The sequence below is a fragment of the Carettochelys insculpta genome, chromosome 27, assembly GCF_033958435.1.
Source record: "Carettochelys insculpta isolate YL-2023 chromosome 27, ASM3395843v1, whole genome shotgun sequence".
Taxonomy (NCBI): Eukaryota; Metazoa; Chordata; order Testudines; family Carettochelyidae; genus Carettochelys; species Carettochelys insculpta.
This window is the reverse complement of record NC_134163.1, coordinates 16,261,399-16,286,405: the sequence shown is the minus strand read 5'-3', so window position 1 is coordinate 16,286,405 and position 25,007 is coordinate 16,261,399. Positions and strand designations below refer to the sequence as shown.

The 25,007-nt window shown below is 41.2% G+C and overlaps 1 protein-coding gene across 1 annotated transcript in view; it reads left to right on the top strand.

Moving 5' to 3' along the window:
- ARHGEF18 (Rho/Rac guanine nucleotide exchange factor 18) overlaps positions 1 to 25,007 on the top strand; it is an 85,017-nt gene that overhangs the window by 45,060 nt on the left and 14,950 nt on the right. The window contains exons 12-24 of the mRNA XM_074978595.1: positions 673 to 736; positions 8,316 to 8,460; positions 9,285 to 9,397; positions 9,743 to 9,883; positions 11,402 to 11,652; positions 12,419 to 12,544; positions 14,929 to 15,046; positions 15,451 to 15,699; positions 19,556 to 19,632; positions 21,543 to 21,721; positions 22,250 to 22,341; positions 22,689 to 22,877; positions 23,410 to 23,547. Coding sequence (XP_074834696.1) covers positions 673 to 736; positions 8,316 to 8,460; positions 9,285 to 9,397; positions 9,743 to 9,883; positions 11,402 to 11,652; positions 12,419 to 12,544; positions 14,929 to 15,046; positions 15,451 to 15,699; positions 19,556 to 19,632; positions 21,543 to 21,721; positions 22,250 to 22,341; positions 22,689 to 22,877; positions 23,410 to 23,547 — 1,882 coding nt within the window. The remainder of the gene's footprint in view (positions 1 to 672; positions 737 to 8,315; positions 8,461 to 9,284; positions 9,398 to 9,742; positions 9,884 to 11,401; positions 11,653 to 12,418; positions 12,545 to 14,928; positions 15,047 to 15,450; positions 15,700 to 19,555; positions 19,633 to 21,542; positions 21,722 to 22,249; positions 22,342 to 22,688; positions 22,878 to 23,409; positions 23,548 to 25,007) is intronic.

Sequence of the window (25,007 nt, the reverse complement as noted above, 5' to 3'; positions counted from 1 at the left end):
CATAAATCACCTCTAGGATAAGAGAAAGGGAAAAAGTAGTCTGAAATAGAACAGACAACAAAATAAAAAATGAAATGCAATGAGACCTTCCCCTGCCCCTCAAATCCCTTTTCCAGAAATGCATTGTTTATTTTTCTGGTGTTTTGACATATTGACTCTTAGCAGACTGATATTTGGACCTTGCCATATCAGACAAATGAGGACTTTTCTATGTGAGTAAGTTGCACTGGTGTAACTAAATTGGTGGTTTAAACTGCTTTAACTAAACTTGCATAAAGTCCTGTACAGACACTTTGCTTTTGGCTTAAAACAGCTTAAATAAATTAGGAAGTGGTTTAAAATAAACCAGAATAAGCTACTCTTAACCTGTAGTAAGTGTCAACACAGAGCTTTACTGGTTTAACTAAAACTATTTAAAATCACACCTTGAACGTATATAGGTTTCTTACATAGGCAAGACTTTGTATTGCTTATACTCTGCAAAGTATTCTTGGCATTTATCTGTAATTTTTAAAATCTAGTTACATCTGTTCTGTTTTAGAAAAGCAAAATATTGGGAACTTTTTTTTAATAAAAGATTTTGGTTTCTTGGTTTAAGTATCCACCTGTAATTCATGATACTAAAAATATGGCTCATCATGAAATGATGTTAACTGTGTGTTTCTCCTCTAGCAGAAAGATTTGCAGCACAGACCTCCTGGAGCTCCACAAAGTTCACCTCAGTGCTTTCACCCAGGTTTGTACTAAAGATTGATTTCTATGCTCCAGACATGTCTGAATTTTATACTTCACACTTTATTATGTTTTAGAAACAACAGAGTATTACTGAAGGTTACAAAAGGTCTCTCTGAATAAGATAACTGAATTTTCCCCCCACTGGGAATGAGCTAGAAGCATGTAGAAGTCTCCTGTACATTTTTATCTGTCTATATTTTTATTCTGTTTTATACTTTCTTACTGTGTAACCTCAAAATGTTGCAGTGAAGAAAGATCGATAAGCTAGTTTCTCATTGATTGCCTGTTCTCTGGCTTCTGAAAAGATTAGAACTGTGAACTTGAACCTTCATTTTACATCAGATTTTCATAATTGTCTGTTTAAAAACTTGCCTGCAGCTGGTGACATTAGCTGTCAAAAATGTGTGTGTTGTAAGAAATTTGGAAAAAAAGGGATTGGGGAAAAATATTTGAAAAGAGCAGCTATTTCGAAGCTTAAGCTCTGAAATAGCTTTTTGATATTGCTGTGGAAAATACATGCCTGTTTTCAGGCACTGTTATCCATTAGACCAGGGGTTAGCAACCAAAATAGCAAGAAGAGCCATTTTCCCCCCAAATTTGATAAATAATTAAATAATTCGAGCTGCGATGCACGTGAACAAGACTTTATTAGCAAGAAGATCAAAACACAGATGTGGTATCATATTCCACAATGCACTGCACATATTAAAGGAGGAGTTATCCAACATTTGGAGATCACATATGGTTTGCTATTTAGATATGAGTTCTTCATTGTTGGGCTTTTAGATGTTCACCATTTACTGAAAATAATCAGCAGAGTATTTTTTTTAAACTTTGCAATTATAGCGTCAGGAGCCATAAAGGGCCGCATGTGGCTCTGGAGTTGCAGATTGCAGACCCGTGCATTAGACAAATCAGTGTTATTTCCTCCCCAACCCCTGATCTGTGTTGTGGAGCAGTGCTGAGGCCTTTTGAATCTCTCTAAACGGGCATTTTTACCATTGTGGAATTTGCTCTCATCAAACAGTCAATATGATTCTGCATCTTTGCTCTGGGTTGTTTCTAGCATTTGGGTACTGGTGCTTATTTCAAAGTACAACTGTTCTTTTCAGTCAGTAATTACATCACATGCTAACAGGGTGTTTGGCATCTAGTTTGTCAGAATCAGATCTGTTATACTGATGTGTGTTAGAACAGTTCTGGGTTCGTGCCAGTGTGACAGAGATGGCAGTTCAGCCCTGTATGTGCATAAATACAAATAGAGTGGCAGAAATTGACAGGTGTGTAAGGGGAGAAATAGACTCCTCAGATTTTTAAGATGACTGCTTTGATCATACAAGGGCAAAATTAGTCTGTGCCTGGATGCATAGGTCTTTGTTCAGTGTGTTACTTACTGAGACACCTTGTAGATGAAGCTGTCTGTTGTTTGAAGTGCCAATATGTATGGTAGGTGATGGCTAACTTGCATTTCAAGGGTTTATTAGAAAGGTTGTACTGTGGTGACAGCACAAGGGGACTAATTGTTAGGCTAACATAGGTGGTGGTTTCTGTTGCCAAGATTGGTTTTGTCTCCTTGAGGGAAGATTTAGAGACTAAAATAGGAAACATGAAAGCATAATGAAAATGAAAAAAGTTTAATCCTAGGTCTTGTCATTGGAACAGCTCTGTTGTATGTAGTTTGGTCTGGTGTGATGAGCTAACAGCAGTCAATGACTCTCAGCAGTATGCAGACACTGCTAATTGAACTCAGAAAATGACCTTTTCTTTACTGCAGACTCTGCTAGGTCAACTGAAAAATGGGGCGTGAGGAGGAGCATAGTCAAAAGTAGAAGGGCCAAAGAGTTAAAAAGAATAGCTAATGCGTGGGCAGTACGTGTCTTTTAGTGTACGCTGTATTAAAATATTCAGTTACATCTCACTGGATATTTCTTTTAAGTGAAAGTAATTTCAAATCGAGCTCCTAAGATGCAGGGAAACAAAACTGAAAGTGCCAAGACAGGTTTGGTCTTATTGCTGTTTAGGAATATTTTTATGTGGTCTGCTTGGTTGTGGCAGTGAAAAGAGAAAAGCTGTTGGACTGTCTCATAAATACGTAGTGAAGGACTCTCTGAAGTGCAGATGGTAGCTCTGAAAGGCTATATCAGCCTCTAAATTCTCTAGCTTTCCTTAACGCTAGGGTGGGGAACCTTGTCAGATCATGGGCCACTGATCCCTAGACAGATCGGTTTTGGCGGGGGGGGGGGGGCACACTCACTGACGTGGTCCTTGACTGTAGGGGAGCCAGGGCTATGAGATCTGGGTGGGAGAGAGGGGGCAGGAGCAGGCTGAGGGTGGGGGATCTGGGTGGAGGGGGTTGCAGGAACAGGCTAGGGGTGCAGGTCAAGGTGGGAGGAAGGGTGCAGGAGAGTTTGGGGTGTGGGGTCTGGACAGGAGGATCAGCGTGGGGGTCTGGGAGGGGGGAGGGGTCAGGAGCAGGGTGTGGGTGCGTCTAGCCTGATGGTTCAGTGGGCTACCGAAAACCATTTTTTTGCAACTTTCCTTTCTCAGATTCCAGTCCTATTTAGTGTGGGATTGGCTTAATGTCTAATAGACTGTTTGTTTAGGAGATGACTTTTTTTTAGTCAGTCTTCTTCTGGCTCTTGTGAAAGGACTAAAACTAGTGCCTAGTAGAAAGAAGATATTCATGTTTAAGCAAGGGAGGTCTGAACTGTCCCTTTCTCAGTGTACTTCTGGAGATGCTATAGAGAAAAGCAAGTTGCTGTGAACTGGAACATTCCTGTCTGGTGAATGCAAGCTGGGAAATACTGTGCCTGTTCATTATTCCTTTTGTATGGGGGATGGGTAAAATAGAGGCTACATTACCCTTGGATCTATGCTTCTGACATGTCAGACTTGGCAGGTGCTGTGCAATGAATGGTTTGGTGTTTGAGAGTGGGAAATGGATGGGAGCTTGTTGAGTCTTGTTGGTAGGATGTGGGAACCAACCAGGAACATTAATGAATTTGATACAGTCCATCCAGTGAAGGCAGCAACCTGTATTAGAGGTTAGCAAGTTCAAGGTTTTATGAAAGATGGAGTCCTTTGTCGCTATGGTAGCAGCTAAGGCCACAGTCATTCAGTCATGTGCACCTGACCTTGTCAGATATGAACCTTCTCTCTCAGTTACCCACAGTGAGGATGATAGGCATTGTATGCCAGGTTGTACTGTGGGATTGCAAGGAAGCTGAAGTCAATGCAGAGCACTACAGACTTCTATTTAAGCACCGTTTCACTGAGGGACGTGTAGCACTGCTTTTTGTAATTTGCACTAGCTGTCATTTAGGTTCCAGGTAGTGTTCAGCATGTTGGGTTTGACGTGTTTTAAGTTTTAAGAAGTTTTGGACTTGGCTACTTACAAGGCTGTGCCTCTTCCCAAATAACACTGCTGTGTTTGTGATCACGCACTCAAACTAGCACCTTGAACTGCATTTACAGGAAAAAGGGGATGAAGGCAGAATTGTGGGAAGGATGTCAAAATATGCAACTTCCTCCCAGCTTTATTGGTTTGCAGGAATCTTGATTTATTAGCTTGCCAATGTGGTGGTTCTAGACTTTTGGTAAGGAACAGGTTGCAACTTATTGGTCAGATGGGAGTAGAGAAGGGAGTAGAATATGATTTTAGCTCAGTGGCTTATTTTGAATTTTATGTACATATATAAAGGGGCCCGTTAAATTGAAATGTAGCCAGTTGAAGGTTAAAAGCAATTTCAGAACCTACACCTGTCAGCGTCTGTGGTACTACGATTCTATTTTGCTAAATTTAAAAATGCTTTACTGTCCCCAGTTGTGTGAATGACCCGTGCAAACTGGGGGACGGATCCACTTAGTACATGAAGTGGGAACAACGCAGTCAAAATGACTATATACAAAATGCTTCCTGTACACAGTGGAAACAAATTGGAAGAAATAATTGTCTAATCTTTCAGTAATAAGTGATTGTAAGGTCTGCATATAAAAATAGCATGTTAAAAAAACTCCCTATGCAATTGTGTGCTTGGGGTTTTTTAAGTTGACAGCCCCTTTTGTTTTTGTACGCTATCTGGAGCCATGGTTATGCATTTGTTAAAATATATAAAGTTTGCAATGAAAACTTTTCTTTTTTATTTTGCAATCCTTTGTAACGTGGTGATTGCCCTTAAATTTTGTTTAAATAAGATTTATAGGCTCTGAATAGATTATATTAAAGATTTACTTTAATTGGTAAGATGAACTGTGTTTCTTTCTACCCACACTTCTGTTACTCTCTCTATATATGTGGGCCACTGGTTTTCACAGATGGAAATCCAGAGATGCAAAGGCTCATAATAATATGCTAGTACATGGTGTTCCAAACTGGGGGGTGTGCCTCCCTGGGGGGGCATGAAGAAATTCCAGGGGGGGCATGAGGTGATCCAGACCCCCCCCATTATTCCCTCCACCTGAAGAAAGAGCCAGCCTTTGCTTCCAGCTTTCAGCCCCTGCCATTTTACATGGGTGACCACCATGGTGCAGCTGCTGTAAAAAGCAGGCAGCCAGCGAAAACCCATGTGGAGCTAGCTGCCTTCTGCAAGGATGAATGAATGTGGGTTGTGGGGGAGGAGGAGGAGAACAATGAGGTTAGATGGGGGCTGGGGGTGCCTGGCTTGGGTGAGGGGATGTGGTAAGAATGGGGGGCTGGTGGTACCTGGTTTTGTGGGATGAGGGGCTGAGGTGGGGGGCTTGTGGGACTCACAGTATTTGGGCAGCTGGCCCCAGCATCACGGGGTTTAGGTGGCTTGGGCTGGCAGCTGGCCCCGGCAACACAGGGCTCAGGTGGCTCCGGCTGACAGGTGGGCGGCTGACCTCAGCAGCGTGGAGCTTGAGCAGCTTCAGCTGGCAGGCAGGTAGCTGGACCCAGCAGCATGGGGCTTGGGTAGCTCAGAATGGCAGGTGGGCAGCTGGCCCAGGCAGCATGGGACTGGGGTGGGCGGCTGGTAGGCGGGCAGCTGGTCCCAGCAGCGCAGGGCTCAGGTGGCTGGCAGGCGGGTGGGTGGCTTGCCCTGGCAGCATGGGGCTAGGGTGGCTGACTCTAGCAGCACAGGTCTCAGGCAGGTGGTTGTTGCAGTCAGTCCTGGCGGCTGGCAATGGGGCTCAGGTAGCTGGCAACTGGGGCTGCACAAGGCACCTTCAAGGGGCCACGAAAAACTATTTGTGCTTATATTTAGTTTTAAATAACATTTTTATATCAAGTTATTGTGTTTATTTTAAATTACCAATTGAATTTTTTATTAAGAGGGGGGTTGGATGATGGTAAAGAAGAGGCTGGGGGGTGGGTCGTGATGCCAAAAAGTTTGGGAACCACTGTAGCTAGTGTGTTGAATGTGAGCAATATCATAGTGTAGGGATCTAATTATATTAAGCTCTTTTTGTGTAGAGATCATGCAGAGATGGGCATTGGTTGCAATAATATGTTTTAATGCACCCTTCAGAATCTTGTTCAAAGTGGCATTGTCAGGACACGAGTAGAACCCAGTGTCTTGCCATTCCCCACCTGCACCCCAGAACAGAACCCTTTATGAAGTGTGCAACACCAAAAAACAGCTACTTAATGGCCAGTCATTGCTGTCTTTAAATAAGATATTTGCAAAGATACAAGTTTGCTTCACCTAGAACTTGGATTTCAAATGCTTGTGCTGCTCTCAGGAGGGAAACTCACTTTGGAGCTCTCCTGAGTGATTGTTTACATGATCCTGGCTACAGCTGTGAATTTGTTACTTGACTGAACAGAGGATCAGTTTGGAGTTGCCCTGTTGCTGCTGAGCCCTAGCAGATGTATGAGTCTCTACCAGTGACATTCAAGAAGATTTGAAAAATATATTTGAGCTGTTTGCGCCAGAAAAGAGAACTCCAAACACTGAACCTCGAGACATAAAAAAGTTCTTTAATTCTCTGTTTTTGTTGTGATCACAGTATTAAAATATTGTGTTTGTGATAACAATGAAGTGATCTTCCCACTAATGGCAGTCAGGCTTTTAATATTAATCAGCTGGCTCTGTAGGCCAACATTTTGCAATAAATGGAACATTTTCTCATGAAAGCCTGGATCCTGCCACCTCTTATGCACTTAATCCAGTGAAGCCAGCAGAATGCTTCCTATAAGCATGGCTTTGTAGGATTGGGTTCTAGTATTAGGGTTAATTGAGCTTGTATTTAAAGACATATAGTTTCTTCCTTTAAAGAGGCATTCAGTAGCCATTGGCGCTCCTTATGCTGAAAGTACTCAAAAGGAAATTGCTGGCATTTGTATATTCATTGGAATAGCAAGTAGATCATGATTCATCTGCTGTTTAGCTGAACACTAATTTGTGTGTCCTAGAATAATAAAAGTTATAATTTCATTGGAGTGTTTTGGTAGCTTTGAGAACCAAAATGCTGATTTATACATGTCACCAGAACTGCAAAATGGAATTAAAGACCCATACTGTGTACATATTTGCAATTATATTTCATAAACCCTGCTTTTTAAGATCTTTACATGTCATCAGCTTGCTCTGTTTGGTGGAATCTGTGCTCCTCCCTGGAGTTCCCTTCATGAGCTTTCCAACTCTTCTCTGGTTGCTTTCTGGGTTTCTACTCTCTGCTCCTCTCCTCTCAGCAGAGCTGTCCATGGGTATTATGAGCACTTAAAAGAAAGGGCAGCTGCAGATTTATCAATGATATGAAATTTTAAGGATTGTGTCTGGCTGGTTTCTCCACCTATGACTCTTCTAAAATTGTTACAAAAAATAAGATAAAATTAATGCACTTTCTTTCCAGTTTCCTATTTTACATTACATGAATGAATATTAAGAAATTATATCTTTTATAAGGCCATTACAGGTTTCCATGTATGGTATAATAGTAATTATAAATTTAAATATGTTTCCTGTTTGCAGCCTCTTTAGATTTAACTGAAAAGTTAAGTATTAAAATTCAGTTTAGTTCTGATATATGTGTGTGTGTGTGTGTGTGTGTGTAAATCAGTGTGTAGCAATAAGCACATCAAATATCTGTCACTTTTATTTTGATCTCAGATTTTTCTCGTTTGACAAGAAATGTTCTTTGCCCTTGTATAATAAGGTGTGAAAAATTGTGCTTTACTAAACGAGAACATACTTTGCAATTTCCATGCTAAATTGGCACAGCAGGGACCAATTTCCTGCACTTGAGACCTGCTGATTTAGCCAATACAGTAGGTTAAGTGGCAGCTTTACATTTCTAGAAGGATCACAACATAGTATAAAACCAGTGCATCTGTGGGGCCACTTTGCTGTGCTAAGTCTTAGGGCACCTGGTTGCAAGCATGGGGAATACAAATTCAAAAAGCAGTGGCAGAAACAACACAATCACAGCTCCTCCTAAGCTATCTTTCTGTAGCTCTTTTTCAAGAAAGTGGAATGAGAATGTCTATTTGGACAATGAGCTCTTGACTTCCAAGATTTTGTCTGCTCTCCAGTCACGGCCAGAGAGGAGGGGTTTGAGAGCAGGCAATTTAGAGTGTGCTCCTCATTTCTTGAGCACTAATTCACTTTTTGTCTCTGTAGCAGCCTCTCTGAAGGAGCAGCCCCGAAGTGCCCTCGTGGGATCGGATGGCACCCCAGTTCTGTCTCGGAGTCTCGGCATGACTATCACACAAAGAGGAAACTCTCTGTCTGCATTGCATACTACTGGATCTGCTAATAAATTTGGGTAAGCAGACAACTTCTCACTTAAGCCACTTTGTTTTTCCAACTTGTAAGGGAATTAAATCCCTTCCAAATTAAGAACAAGCATTTATTTCAAGCTGTAGAAAGCATTAACTAAACCCTTACTGCTAAATTGCATTTAGAAATGCTCTCCAAATAGACAGGTGTTTGGGATTTTTTGTGAAGATGCACAGTTTCTGTAGTTCCTGTCCGCTACATATAAAATAATATTGATTATGATGAAATTTGGATTGTGCCATTTGAATACATATGTCCAAGTTTTATTATCCAGCTAAGCTGTTTGCCTCTAGAAACCTAGGAATAATTTCTTAGCCTGAATTTTTTGACAGTGCTGTTTAAATTGAAGTATGTCTTGTTTAAAATAGAGGACTATTTCAAAGCTATGTATCACATTTTTGTTTGCCACTGTTGTCTCCCTCATCTTATTGATGACTCTCTTTGATTTGACCACGGAGAGGGAATACAATGACCTGTCCAATTCATCAGCAGAAAATTAGGTGCCTTTTAAGATGTAGCACCAAAAGTTGTGCAAGAATTCATTGATCAAGAAAAGAGGATAAGGGACTTCCAATTAAAATTTAAATTGGAAATGTATCTATTAAGTTTCAGTATTCATTACCAAACTGAATTCAACTATTTCATGTAAAAAAGCAAGGATAATCTTGTGTTTTTTCTAGCTAATTATCTCCATAATAAATGAAGAATGCAAGTTAAAATGGTTTGTTATAGATAATTTAGTTATGTTTTTCTGAAAATCAATATTCTATGTTAACGTAACACAGTTGTATAACTTTTTTGGCTATTTAGACCAGTCACAGGAGAAATGGATGAAGGGGATTCAGGATTTATAAAATTTAAGCAGGTATCAGATGATGCTGTCTCCCTTGCACCTTCAACAGCAGAATCTATTTTTCTGGAAGGTATGGAACTTAGCAGTCTTGTGGGGATTTCCTGCCTTTTTCAAATTATGTCAAAATGCTTTTACTCTTTTTCTATGAATAAAATTCTTGGAGGAACCATTGTTCCCTCTAATTTTTTGCATCCATGGGCGGAATACATTTTGTTATGTGAACCGAGGCATGTGTGGACATGCATCATTAACAAATACATGCCACCCACTGTAGGTGGCTGTGGGTGCTCTGTTAATCATTGGGCAGTCCCTGACTATCTCTTGGGTGCCACCCGAGCACTCAGCTTACAGTGAACACTGTATATGACTAGGACATAATGTGCACTTGGTTAAATGGAATGTACTTTTGATCTAGATGCATACTCTTCCTCCCTGAGAAGTGAGATAGAAACAGATGCCCATGAGTTTGAAGCAGAATCTTGGAGCCTCACAGTGGAACCATCCTATGCAAAGAAGCAAGATAAAGCAGTTATAAAAAGACAAGATGTCATTTATGGTACGAGCAGTTTATTTCTCTCATTTACGTAGGGCTTCTATTTAAAATCGTCTCCTTTTACTATTTTGAATGGTGCAATAGTTTTCAGTGTTTTCACTACCTCACTTTTCTCCCCTTTGCTTAGAAGCCAGGAATCTTGTGAAGATTTCCCCTCTTCTAGTCCCTGGACATACTGTGTACTTGACTTCTGATTCCAGTTTTATTTTCAGATTGCTAATGTAAGCTGTAACTTCTATCTATCAAGCAAGGCAATACCCTGAGCCACCACCTCACGCTACAGTTTGGGGATATCATAATATAATCTGGGTCAAGCTTGGTCACTTGGTCGGAAAATTTCCAAGGAACCTGTCGGTACCTTCGTAGAACAGTGATCTTCTTTCAGTACTGACCCAGTGCCCCAGAATGGTGTTTTTATGTAGATCAGTGTCGCTGTAGACACTCTCCTTCTGTTGAGACACAAAGCTGAATTTATGAGTTCATGTTCTGAAGGATCCTGTGGTTTCTCGTGCAAGAATAGGCATGTCAGCCTTGTTGTCACAACAAAATTGCTACCTATAATCCTAAAACCCCCTCAGTGATTTAATTGGATTATATGGGGTCTTCATTTGTCTTCTAGAAACCCTTTCAGGAAGTGGCTCTGGTTCAGAATGCTAGCTGTGATTCCACCCCAGAAATAAGAGAAATTACTTTTTTATCCTGAAGGTCTTTACAGATTGTTTCAATGGGGATTATTATGGCTGTCAGGGGATCTTGATTACTTTTTCTGCACTGCAAACTTGAAAATGTTTACATCTGCTTCCTGATACAGATAACAGAATTTTAGGCAGACTAGAGAATTTACCTGTCAGACTTGCCCCTCCTCAGATTTGTGTTGCATATCCTGTTTGGAGCAGATCTGAGTAAAGTTTGTAGCACTACCATGCGGCTATATTGCTGCTGTAGTCTCTGGCACATATTTATTATGCTGTATTTTTTTAACTGTCTGGAAACAATCCAAAAGTACCAAGAATGAGTTTTCCTTAAGCAAAGGCTGGCTCCCCTAGCTGCAAGAGTCCATCATGTCCCCTGTTTCCGTTCCAATGAGATGTTTTGATTATAGTCGTTCAGGTCTCATTGGCTTTAACTTGAACTATAATAGAACCTGTCAGTCTTCACTTGACCTCTGTAAAAGTTAGCCTCTTTGATGGGTATTGAAAAATTTAATTAAAAGCATTCCCTCTAAGGAATGCACAAAATGGAATGGTACCCATCACGGTGGTATCTGGGGAAATGTCTCAGTATCCAACATGTAACAGTAGAATTCTATCTGTCAGCCTATCGTGCACTAAGAAGTGGCGGGTGTGTTTATAAATTCTGTATGAAGTAAAATTGCTGAACTGTCAGTGCTTTGCTAGCAACATGCACCAGCTGTGTGGTAAGTGGCATGTCAAGGCTGCTGATTTTCACAGCCCGCTAGGTGCGTGGCCAGCTGCTGCCTAACATTTCTAAAGGACTGCTGATTTTTTTTCTCGTCTCCAGAGCTCATGCAGACTGAAGTGCATCATGTCCGAACGCTGAAAATCATGCTGAAGGTGTACTCCAAAGCACTGAGAGAGGAGCTGCAGTTCACTAACACAGTCATCAACAAAATTTTTCCATGCGTGGATGAATTGTTGGAGCTGCATGGGCAATTCCTGTTTCAATTAAAGGAGCGACGGAAGGTGTCCTTGGAGGAGGGTAGTGACCGCAATTACATTATCCAGAATGTTGGAGACCTTTTGGTACAACAGGTGTGAACTAAGCTTTAATAATGTTAGTGGATGCTCTAACTTTAAAGCACTTAACAATAATATTAAAATTGGGTTGCGTAAAGTTTGGATATGGGGGGGAGCTTGACAGAACTTTGGGCCTTTCCAGTACCATGTTTGTCTTTGGCTTCCGGAAGTGCAGCTGGTCACTAATTCTGTGAAAGGTTGAATGTTTTCCTTGTGTATTTATGTGCAACATGGCATGCTGCTGGGAGGGGCATGATCCTGCATCTTGTTTGCTTCAAGAGGAAAGCAACACACTACAGAAGGCCTTCAAAGGCAAATCCTGCTATCCTTCCTGAATACAGTTCTGAGTCTACTACCGACCGACACCCTTGCCGTACCTGGCCGTGTCTGAATTCAGATACTCTATACTCTCTCCTTGACCTAGAATAATGCAACAGAAACTCTTACATCAGCTCCTGTGTGATGTCCCTCCCACCTTTTTCAGCTCCAGAAAAGTTCCCCATTTGAGTCCCAGAAAATCTTACTCACATTTGTTGTCTTTCTGCCAGGAGTCAGTGAGTATTGGGGTACATCATTGTGTCTGAACATCGACATCCATTTTCTCAACCTCTCTCCTATTTCTGGTGCAGGAGGAGCTGGAATGTCAAAGAAATTTGACTTCAAAAGCCAGTCAGGACAAAGCCTGATTAAATCCAAGTGTTACAGTAGCCAAGCTCTTTGTGAGTAACAGGTGGCATTTTAAAGTGGCTAATTTAATGTCCTTCCTCATGTTTCCAATTAGTTTTCAGGTGAAAGTGGAGAGAGAATAAAAGAAAAATACAGTGTGTTCTGTTGTGGTCACAATGAAGCTGTCGGTCACTATAAGGACCTGCTGCAGAGCAACAAGAAGTTCCAAAATCTAATAAAGGTAAAAGAACCTTAGCCAGCAACCCAATCCTCTCTGCTTTCCAAACAGCAAACTATCTGTGATTGCTTGGGTTTGGCTTTGAACCAAACCTAAAGCTGAAAGGAAAAAAAAACAAACAGTCCAGTAGCACTTTAAAAACTAACACAGTAATTTATTAGGTGATGAGCTTTCATGGGACAGACCCACTTCTTCAGATCATAGCCATATCCGAACAGACTCAATATTTAAGGCACAGAGAACCAAAAATAGTAATCAGGGTTGACAAATCAGAAAAGTATTATCAAGGTGAGCAAATCAGATTTGGAAATCTGGATTTCAGAAATCTGATTTGCTCACCTTGATAATATTTTTCTGATTTGTCAACCCTGATTACTATTTTTGGTTCTCTGTGCCTTAAATATTGAGTCTGTTCGGGTATGGCTATGATCTGAAGAAATGGGTCTGTCCCATGAAAGCTCATCACCTAATAAATTATTCTGGGAGTCTTTAAAGTGCTACTGGACTGCTTTTTTGTTTTGATAGTATATAGACTAGCACAGCTTTCTGTCTGTTACTAAAGCTGAAAGGTGTGTGAGCTTGTTACTTGGCTGTTTTCTGTGCCTGTGTGTTACAGACATCTTATGGGCAGTTCTCAGGTAATGAAGGTCACAGAAATGCCTGGTGGATGGAGTACTGGACTGGGGCTCAGGAGATCTAGCTCAGGGGTCAGGAACTTATGGCCTTTTGGTGCACACACGTCTCTTTTGTTCCCCCTCTCCCAGTCACTTCAGAGTTCCCTGCTGGGTCTCTACACATGGCTCTTGCCAAGCAACCATCCTGGCGTCTCCATTGGGTTGTAACGGGGAACTGTGGGCAGTGGGAGCTGAGAGGCAGTGGGCAGAGCCACAGGGGTGTACTGCCCGTTCCAGGAGCAGCGTGGGGCCCAGGGCGGGCAGGAAGCCTGTCGTAGCCCCACTGCACAGCCAGCTGGGAGCTGCCTATTAATTGCTGCCTGGTTGGAGTCTGTACACCTATTGCCAGCCTTCTCCAGCATTTGCTCCTCCACCATGAGCCCCCTCTCGGAGCCAGCAACCTGAACCACCTCCTGCACCCCAAGCGCCAGCCCTGACCTCCCTCTCCATGAATCTGCTGTCTTTGGGTATATCCACAAGTAGCTTTGCATGTGACCACAGTATTTTGAAAACTGCATCAAAGACAAAAACAAATAAATGGTTCCTCGTGTTTGAAAGATTGTGAACTCCTGACCAAAGTTTTGTTCCTGGCTCTTGCCACTAGCTTGCTGGGTGACCTTAGGCAAGTTGCTTCATCTTTTCTATCCTCATTTTAGAGATGAGGGCACTGAGACGCAATCATTCTTTGAGATCTACCATAAAAAGCAGTTATTACAGTGTTACCTGCTGTAACATCTCTCCTGAATCAAGAGACTAGCTCAATGACTTGTGTCAGCATTGTGTGCACTAGAATGTGCAGCCTGACATTGGGAAAACAAGAGATTCATGCCATTATTTGGATGCATAATGTAGCCAAATTGGAAGGAACTAACCTGAAGCTTGATGAATGATGCATGATCCAGATGGATGGAATTTTCCAAATCCTAGAATTCAGTAAATGAGTACTTCCCAGGATTCTTCTAAATGATAGATCCTCTTAGGTGGTGTCTTTTACAAGGGACAGTTCATTACTGTCAAGAATTTAAAGGAGTTTAAATGTGCAATGCTGTATATCTTCTGAGAATCAGTAATCCATTCTGCTGCCAGGATCCCAAAGTACCTGGAACTGGACAGAGTGTTGGGTTCTGAAGCTCTTATTCTTAAGTGGATCTGTATTTATTAGTGTTAAATTCCAGAAACTCTGGTAAAAGAGACACCTGTACATCATTTAATAGCAAGGGTAATTCAGCACAATTGTACTGTTGGATCTGATTAGAAGATATTTATAAGTATATTTTAAAAGTGGGCTTATTGTAAAAGAAAAAGGAAAATCCATCATTAAATAAAACAAAATTAAACAATTTGCTGTCGGATTTTGCTCTGCATTGGTGCAGGTATGTTTTGCACTATCTGGAAATAACATTTTAAAATATATTTTTTCTCTGACCAAAGTCCAAGTAAGAATGCTGGTTTACTGGGTGTAAGAGTGCCTATTGCTATTTTGTGGTTGACACTAATGATGCTTTGGTGCAAGAGTAGCTACAGGTCCTGTAGTCGGTGGAGATCTTGTTGCAAAAAAGAGAAATTTCGAGAGGTAAGGAATGTGTAATTGGGGATGCACAGGAGATGGTGGGCTCTCTCAAATGCAGATTGTATCACAGCATGCAATTTATGCTATATCTAACCACTTGCTTTCTGTTTTTTGTTTTACGTGTGTTTTTTTTTTCTCCTTAGAAAATAGGTAATTCTTCTATTGTGAGAAGACTTGGTGTCCAAGAGTGCATCCTCCTAGTCACTCAGCGCATTACAAAGTACCCAGTGCTGGTGGAGCGTATAATTCAGAATACAGAAGGTATTTTATAGAGGTGCCCTGTAATGCCTGCCAACCCCTTTCTAAACATGTAGGGCTTTCTAGGATTCCCTGTAGGCCACACTCTTCACTCCTTTATCAGTTGAAGGGGTTGTTGTTGAGCCACAAAACACAAGCTGAAGGGACAGCATTAGATTTAACTCTAAAAACAAGAAATCTTGGTGTTTTAGTCTCTCAGTTTGATCAGAATTTGACGCTTTGGCTTTTTTTTTGACTTTATCCTACAAAGAAACATTTTGAGCTTCTATGCACAGAGCCTGTCATGGCAGGTGATGTTTGGGATTTCTTTAGAAGAAGCATTTCATGTCCTGCAAATCTAAATAACTTTCATCTTGGAATCATCTCTTTATTTTTTTCAAACAAACCACCTCTCTGCCTCTTTGTAGCTGGCACTAAGGATTATGAAGATCTGTCCCAGGCGCTCAGTTTAATTAAGGACACGATCACTCACGTAGATACCAAGGTAAATGAGTGTGAGAAGAGGCAGCGTCTTAGAGACATTATGAATAAAATGGAGCTGAAATCATCCGGGAAATTGAAGAATGGGCTGCTCTTCCGGAAGGATGACATGGGGCAGCGGCAGCTCCTGCTGGATGGTATGCTGTACTGGAAAGCCGCATCGGGGAGGCTCAAAGGTAAATAAAAAGGCTGACCAGGTACTGAAGGAAATAGTTCTTGTTCTATTTCTGACGTGTCAGATAAGCCATTCTGTAGTGATACACAGTAAGTTCCTTACGCATTTTGCGTATAATCTGTCTGATCCACTGCCCGATTCATATGGGAGGTCTTTAGGCAGATGTCAGGATGTTGAGTCATACCTTTTTAGGCTCCTGTGGAAAGACATTATCTTGTGTGAGCTCTGGTTCACACTTAGAAAAACTGTCATGTCAGCCTCATGACACTTTCCTTCCACAAACTGCCTGACTGCCAAAAAATCAAAACTGCTTTCATAAGATGAATATGTTAACAATTTAGTTGCTGAAAAGGGCAAGGAGGGAGCTAATGGCCTCATCTAATGCAGCCTGAAGATATCTTGTGCCTGTGGAGTTTGCATTTTCCTATAAGATTTTGCTGCTGGGACAGAGGCATGTTCCCTTGTGAACAGATTGGGTTTATATGTTAACCTGTGACTCAGGAAAGATCTTCATGTTCAAATCTCTTTGCAGATATTTTGTTATGTTCGTTTTGTATTCCTGCAAAAAAGATCAGGCTGGGTACATGCCCATTCCAAATGAAAAGAAATGATATACCTGACATTGAAATGCTGATCTTATGAATGGTGCTTAGAATAAATGTGAACAATTAGCAAGTATTTCCAGTTTTCCTTCTTCTCTTAAAACTTTTGCTACTTTAAACATAGTTTTTGCTTTGGGATGAAGGCCCATAATCACCTTCTAAAATCTGGTGATCTGATGTAGGCTGCGCCTATCACTGGTGTCTGAGAGAAATAAGTATGGTCAGTGCCCTATGTATTTTGATGGTGACAAAGAATTTGCTTTGGAAACCAACTGGTTGCAGAATCATGCTCTAGAATTTAAGCTTTTCTTATTCCAAAAGATTTTTGTGGTAAAAATGGCTCTTAGAAACATCACCTGAGTGTAAATAGTGCAAGAGCAATAGCTGTGTAGGGTGATTTGCTCCATTCCTTTCAACAGGCTTTAAATCTCAACTCCAGTTAATTCCATTTAAGTGTCCATTTTCTTAGCTACTTTACTGCTGCTCACGTCAACAAAAACTTACTGATCCCATCCCAAACCGCCATTTAACGTGCCTTCCTGGGATAAAAGCCCCAGCTAGAAAGCCTCTGATTTGACCCGTGACAGTTAAGTGGTTTTGATTTAGTGGATCATAGGCTCTGATCCACTAAGAGCGTTTGGTAATGGTGACCATATTGTAATTAAATGTAATGCCGTTGTATGTGGGAAAATTCCAAAGAAACCCACCAGAGTAGCATTTCATTTAAAAAAGGGAAACTGTACATAAATGAGGAAGCTAGTCAAACAGAAATTAAAAGGAATAGTCAAAGAAAGACTACCATGCAGACTGCATACAGGCAACTTAAAGCCCCATAACAGAGGCTCAAACTAAACATATTAGTCAAAAACAAATAACAGCACCAAAAATGAAAGAGTAAAAGAGGAAATTAGAAGAAGAACGGTATTTTAAAATTGTAAGTCAAGTCCTTGGGAGGACAATAGAAAGGAACCTAAACTGTGCAAGTTGAGTATGAAAATGTAATAAGGAAGGCCAAGAAAGAATTTGAAGAGTAATTAGCCAAGGATACACAACCTATGAATAATTTTTTTTCCAAATTATACCTGAAACAGAAAGTCTGAACAGTCAGTGAGGACACCAGACAATGGAGATGGTAAGGGAGCACTCAAGGAAAACCAGGCCATTGTAGAGAAGCTAAATAAATCTTTTGCGTTGTGCCAATACACAGGATATGGGAATATCTCCACTCCTGAGCTTTATTTTTTGGTGAGAGATCTGAGAAACTGGCCCAGCTTGAGGTGTTAGTAGAGGAAGTTTTGGAACTATTTGCTCAATTTAACAGTAGTAAGTCACCAGGACCAGATGGTAATCAGACATGGGTTCTGAAGAAACTCCAATAAGAAACTGCAGAACTAACAGGCATTTTTAGCCTATAGATTAGATAAGCCTGTATATTAGATGACTAATGGATAGCTAATGAGACCCCAGTTTTTAAATAAGGTCTCCAGAGGCTATCCTCGTGGTTACAAGCCAGTAAGTCTGACTTCAGTACCAAGCAACTTGGTTAAAACTGTAGTAAAAGACAAAATTAGCACACATATAGATGGACATGCGGGAAGAATCAACACCAATTTTGTACAGAGAAATCATGCCTCAGCAATCTGTTCGAGTTCTCTGAAGTGATGAGCAAGTTTGTGGAGAAGGGTGATCCAGTCAGTGTAAAGTCCTGGAGTTTTCAGAAGGCCTTTGACAAGTCCTCCACCACAGGCTCTGAATCACAGTCCTCTGTTAGGGGAGTAGAGGAAAGGGCCTCTCATGTTGTTCAAAGATTGGAAACAAAGCATAGGAATAAATGATCAGTTTTCACACTGGAGAGAGGAAAATAATGGGGTCTCCCAAGGATCTGTACAGAGACCTATGCTGTCTTGTGCTTTTCCAGGTCATTTGTGAATCTGATGAATGGTAAAATGGCAACATTTGGAGTTGATATAAAATTACTCGGAAAGTTAAGTCAAAAATTGGGCTCTCATGAAACTGATTGGCTGGGCAACAAAATTGCAGATGAAACTAAATTTTAAGTGAAAAATAAGAAAAACCAACTATATGTACAAAATAATGGGGTCTAAATTAGCTGTTAGCACTCAAGAGATTGTGGAGTCATTGTGGTTTGCTCCCTGAAAATATTTGCTCAATGCAGTGACAAGCAAAAGAGCTAACAGAAAGTGATGATCAGGAACAGAAAGTGAGCATTAGGGAAGTGGTAATTAATGAGACAAATATCATAATGCCATTATATAAATCCATGAGCTGTTATACTGTGAATACTACGTGCAGTTTGGGCCACCTCAAAAAAGGTGTAATAGAACTGGAAAACATGTACAGAAGGGCAATGAAAATAATTAGGGGTATGGAACAGCCTCCTTGTGTGGAGAGATTTAAAAGAATGGGACAGTTCCTCTTAGATAAGAAATGAACGTTGGGGGTTGGACAGGATATGATGGGCCTATAAAATCATGGATGGTGTGGAGAAAGTGACTAAGGAAGTGTTGTTTACCTCCTTTGCATAAAACAAGAACGAGGATAATACGCTGAAATGAACAGGCAGCAAGTTTTAAAGGGAATATCAGGAAGTATGTCTGTACACAATGTGCCTTGTACCCTGTTGGCAGGAGATGTTGTGAAGGCAAAAAGTATCACTGGGTTCAAGAAAGAGCTAGGTAAGTTCATGGAGGACAAGCCCATCAATGGCTATTAGCAGGGACACAATCCCAGAAGATGGACTGGATGATGGCATGGATTACTTGATAATTGCCCTGGTCTGTTCATTACTGCTGAAGACTCTGGCATTGGTAACTCTGAGACAGCACATTGTGCTAGATGAATGGTTGGTCTGAGCCAGTAAGTCATTCAATACAGGCCAATATGAAAGGAATAAAACCAGTACTATTTTACTGCTTACATTCATTTGAAATAATCATTTCAGTAAAAGTGTTTCTTCTGATCATTTGAAATGAAGCTGCAGAAAACCTAGATCCTTGGCACATAATTGAAGTCTAACTTGGTACAGAGTACACAGGGCCTGATTATAATCTGTCCCAGTAGCCTGTATCATAAAGTGGCTCATTGCTCTGTAGAATGGTACTGAAAGGATTCTGATGCCAAAACATTCTCTGTAAATCATCTGTACTGTTTGACATTTACACCACAAGTGGTTGTTTGTTTGCATCAATCTTTTGGCTTTAAAACCATTCCATTTTTCTCCTTTTTGCTTGGTAGATATTCTGGCTGTGCTGTTAACTGACGTACTTTTGCTGTTGCAAGAAAAGGACCAAAAATATACTTTTGCCTCCGTGGTATGTATCTTTCTGCTTTATTAAAATATTTACTTGCAATATTCATGGAAGTGACAATGAGTAAAGAGTACGTTGGTAGCGTTATTCATATTAAATATTTGTGTTATGATAGCGATCATACTCCCCAATTGAGAATGAGGACTCATTTTGCTGGTTGGGAATTTGTCACCACTGGAAGTGGAGATGTCATTGTACACAATAGAAATGTCAGAGTTTGTTCAACGCTAAGCTTAACGCCCCTTTGTGAGCTGCAGAGAGACTTGCACAGAAGCAACAAAAAGAAGAATATCTGAAAGAAAAATAAGATTATAAAATAAACCAGATGTCTTGCGGTCACATTAAGCTAAACCAGGTTTAGCAACCGACCCTTTCTTTTAGTTGGGAATTACTAACTCACACAGACTCTCAAGCTGTCTGTGGCATTTAGCACTGTTCTGTGCTCTTTTCACTGCCTCTCCTGTACTTGTTCTTTCTCTCTTCCCGTGGCTGAGTTCTGTCCTGGCTTCTCATGTGTGCTGGCCACACATGAAGAAGTGTGCTAGAATCCTGCTCTTGAAAGGCCCCTGCAAACAACCATTTAGAGAGGGCCACTCTTCTGCTCAGCTCTCCTTTGGTGTGTTAATGTGAGACTTGAAGAAAGGGAATAAAACCAGGGGAAATGGTAACCAGTGGCCAGCATACCCTACAGCCTGCTGGCAACTGATATTTCTTATGTGCACATGATGAACATGAATCCATGTGTAACTACTGCTGCAATTTAGAGCACTTACCTAATGGATTTGCTTGTTTTTCAGGGTGTGCCCTAGTTGCTCTTGGGGCTGTTTGTTAGTAAAGCACAAATGTGTACATTTTGAGTGACCCAAATTCAGTTTTGACTGTAACAGGATTTACTAATTACAATTTTGGGTTTTTTTTTTGTTTTGTATCATTATTTACTTGTCCTGATATTTTTCAACATATCAAGACTGAGGCTAAATTTCCCTACAAACCATTTCATTTGACTTCAATGAGACTAAAGCAAGTGGTTAAAATTTTAAGTATATATCTGTGATGGCTGGATAGTGGTATTCTCTTGAATTGGATATCTAACTGTACATTTCCTGCACAGTTTTACATCATATTTATTCATTCATAAATAACACATACACTGCTTGGCTTTTACTGCTCTGGGCTAGAATAGAGTGATTTCATTTGGGCTGTTTCCTAAAACATACTTGGTTTTCTTAATGTCACAGTTTCAGCAATCCTGTCTGTATCCCTCCAATATTTATTCCGTGAAAATGGAGCACATTCAGCAGCCTTCAAAATAACTCCTTTCTCACAAGTGATTGGTTTTCTAAGTGATGTTCACTGGCTGAAATACAAAGTATAGCCATGGACACTAATTACAAATCAGATGTTTCTAAAAGTGTTCTATCACAGAGTTGCCCTTAGTGTGTTACATAAGAAGGGTTTTTTGCCTTTTGGACCTGGTTTCACTTTCCTAGGCCTGAAGGTGACCCCATAGCCCTATCCTCTGAGCTGACCTGCCAACTTGACACCAGAATTACTTCCTGCTGTTCTCCCCTTTCATTTTTATGTTTGTCTAGTTCCCCACCCGGTTCCCGCCCATGGTACTGCTTTTATTACTGCTAAAAGAAGCAAAGTCCAAACTAGGGCATGCGCTTCTCCCTTGTGGGGAACTCTGAAGAGCCAAAATTCACAAGTTGTCTATTTTTAGAATGTAGGTCCTTGAAGCTCATCTGTGCAGCGCCATGGATGGGTGCAAAATAAAAGGGCCCCAGCAGCAAAACTGCTCCATTGCAGTTTGTCTTCATTGTTCACAAAGAGACAAACACTAACCCTAAAGATGCTGTGTGATCTTGTGCTGCAGCAAAATTTGACACTTCAACTATGTTTTTGTTCTGCAGGACTCTAAGCCACCAGTTATTTCATTGCAAAAGCTAATTGTAAGAGAGGTGGCTAATGAGGAGAAGGCAATGTTCTTAATTAGTGCCTCATTAAAAGGACCAGAGATGTATGAAATTCACACCAGCTCCAAAGAAGAGAGAAACTTCTGGATGGCACAAATTCGCAGAGCTGTGGAAAGGTATGTTATGACTGAAAGTCAGAGGCCTTGATTTCCTTATCATGGGTTTGATCTCTCAGCATAGCTGTTAATTCTGCATCTGGATGAAGATAAATTTGACTAACCTGATCCTTCAGGCTCCATTTCACATCCTCACTAAGGAAAATGCTAGTCATATGTGTGCCTTCTCTTAGGAGACGGGGTAGATCTAACTATCTCTTAGTTTTTGTTTTGCTGTTATATGCCGTACTCTTTGTAAGAGTGGAGAAGGTTACATTTCACATTTTTACCCAAAGGAAGCAGGTGACAGCGGATGTGAGGAGATTAGGGGTTTTATATGTCAGTTACTTGACCGGGTTAGAAGAGTCAGCTTCCCTAGGACATGTTTGCTCACTATCTGAAATAACACTAGTATTCTGTATGCAGGATACAACAGGCTGCCCGATAAAGTACCTGCCAAGCAAGGACTGCAGAATTTAGGACAAGGCTTTCAGTAGGTTATCTATGCATAGATCGAATAATCCCCTCACTCCTTGCATTGCTGTATAGCTGCCCTGATGAAGAGGAAGGAACCTTCAGTGAACCTGAAGAAGAAAGGAGACTGACTGAAGCCCGAATTGCTAAATTAAAAGAATTTCAAGGTAATGACTTATGCAAACATCCAGTGAATAGTGGTTCAATATCACTGACTTTTTGTGACTTTCTTATTCTTGGTCGACACCTAATGACATAAGGATGTGATCCCATCTCCTGATAAGTTCAAGCAAAATACCACTGTACGGTGGTAGGTAAATGGTTTTTTTTCCTGCCATTAAATAAGGCATCTAAAAAAAAAAACCCTCCTGCTTTTTTTGAGATGTGAGAAAAATGAGGACTACTTGTTTTTGAAAATAAATCAATACGATCTTCTGAAATGACCATTCTGCTTCTGATACTGATTTTATGAACAGCATTGTGGAGGTTAAATTAGCTTGTTTTTTTCCTTTAGACCGTCTGAGCATTAAAGATGATGTGATTTTGCAAAGTCTAAATGAGAAGCAACAAATTTATCTAGAAATGTCTGAAATGAATGGATTTGAAGATCTTTCCCAAGGAGCTCAGTCCAAACTCCTCCTCAGGGGGGAGATCTCAGAGAATTTGCAGGGAGAGGTGCTCCTGAAATCTGCAGTAACAGAAAGTAAGTGCAAAACAGGAATGTTTGTGTAGATAGATACAGCAGCAAATAGTGTAGGTCTTCTGTATAAAGAGAGAGAGGCTATGGGGGCTAAATAATACGTAAGAAGTTAGTACATGTGTAATGCTGCTGAGACTCTTAATCTTCAGAGTCCTCCTGTGAAATGGGTAAATTGGACATTTGCTACAAGTTTGGACATTTCTGTAAAAGATCAAACTATGGAACCTAAATGTGAGTCTGCTTAGAGGAATGCCTTGACAGCATTCCACCCTTGCACTAAGATTCCTCCTGGGGTCCCAGGTTAAGGGAGTTGGGGCATGAGAAGCTGAGTCCCCATTTGAAGATGAGGGTGATCTTCACATGTGCCTTTCGATTTTAGAGTGTGAGGTAAGGGAAGATACATCTGTGCAGTGGAGGCTCAGTATGACCTCTAAATACATGGCAAAGTTTTGAATGGTTGTATTGCGAACATATCGGCATGGTGCAAATGCCTCATTGCTTGGACCTGATGATGACCTCTGCTCCTCTTACCTAGTTGAGAATCTCCAGAACCTGATCTTCATGCAGTTAGCCAATGTGCCCTCTCGTTTTGAAGACAGCTGTGGTTCAGGGCTACCCAGGAGAGCTGAAACCTTTGGGGGATACGACAGCACGACCACAATGCCAAACAAAAGTAAGAAATGGGGGCTTTTGGGGAGCCAGTGTCAGTGAGAGGGGCTAGTTGGTGTTCTGGATCACCGAAAGCCCTGGATATCAGCTGTTCTGCAGCATGACTATCATGACTATTGAAATTGCTGATGTGAATGATAAGGTGACTTGTCATTGGTAACTGTTATGTGACTGTTACATTGGTGAGTGTTGATGCACTTGTAGATTGCCAATCTTGATATTGCTTGAGTAACTTTTTGTCATAGGAATGACCTGTGCTGGACAGTATCCTGTCATGTTTTACATATGTTGCTAGATCATATTTAGGGTGTTGGCATGCAGATACAAAGATGGAGAAAATCTGCATATGGATGGAAAAGATTAGAGGGAAAATTGCTAGTTGCCCCAGGGGCATTAGAGTGGCTTACAAATCTTACTGTTCAGTTACAATCTCAGGCTCTTGGTTTTCAAAGGCCATAAAAAAGAAGAACTGCTATCTTCTTTACCATATTTGGGGACACTGGAAGTGAGACAAGAACAGTCAGCTAACTAAGGTTGTGGTGCAAACTTAGATTTGGGGCCCAGCAAGTTTCATTGTAGCTAGTGAGTAGGCATCCTTCAGTCTGCATAGACTATGGATCGCGCCCTTTATAGTTTCAATTGAGGACTTCATTTACAGCATCTACTGTCACTATGAAGACCCACACAAGTGACAGTCCTTGCTGCATCTCTTGCAGATGTGGTGGGTGTCTGGCAAGTCCTTCGTGTGCTTTCTGTGCGCTCGCTTCTCCTCTGCTAGCTGTCTGATCCTCATCTCGCCCTTCTGAAGGCCCTTGTGTAACCCCTGCCTCCATCTGCTGCGGTTGTCTGCTAGTTCTTCCCAGTTGTCCAGCTCGATGTCTACCTTTCTGAGGTCTGTCTTGCAGACATCTTTGTAGCGCAACTGGGGGCATCCGGGAGGTCTTTTGCCAGAGGCTAGCTCACCATACAGGATGTCTTTTGGAATCCTTCCATCATTCATCCTGTAGACATAGCCAAGCCAGTGGAGCCGACGCTGCCTGAGGAGGGTGTGCATGGTTGAGATTCCAGCTTGCTCGAGGACGGCGGTGTTGGTCGCTCTCTCCTTCCATGATATTCCAAGGATGCGCCTGAGGCAGTGCAAGTGGAAGACGTTCAGCCTCTTTTCCTGGCGGGCATACAGGGTCCAAGTCTCGCTGCCATAAAGGAGGGTGCTGAGGATGCAGGCTCTGTAGACTTGCATTTTGGTGTGAGTGTACAGCTTGTTGTTATTCCACACTCTCTTGCTGAGTCTGGACAGAGTTGTGGCCGCTTTTCCGATCCTCCTATTTAGCTCAGTCTCCAATGACAGGGTGTCAGTGATGGTGGACCCGAGGTAAACGAACTCGTGGATGACCTCTAACGTATAGTTGTCAGTGCTGATTGATGGGGATTCAGCAACATCCTGACCGAGTACGTTTGTCTTTT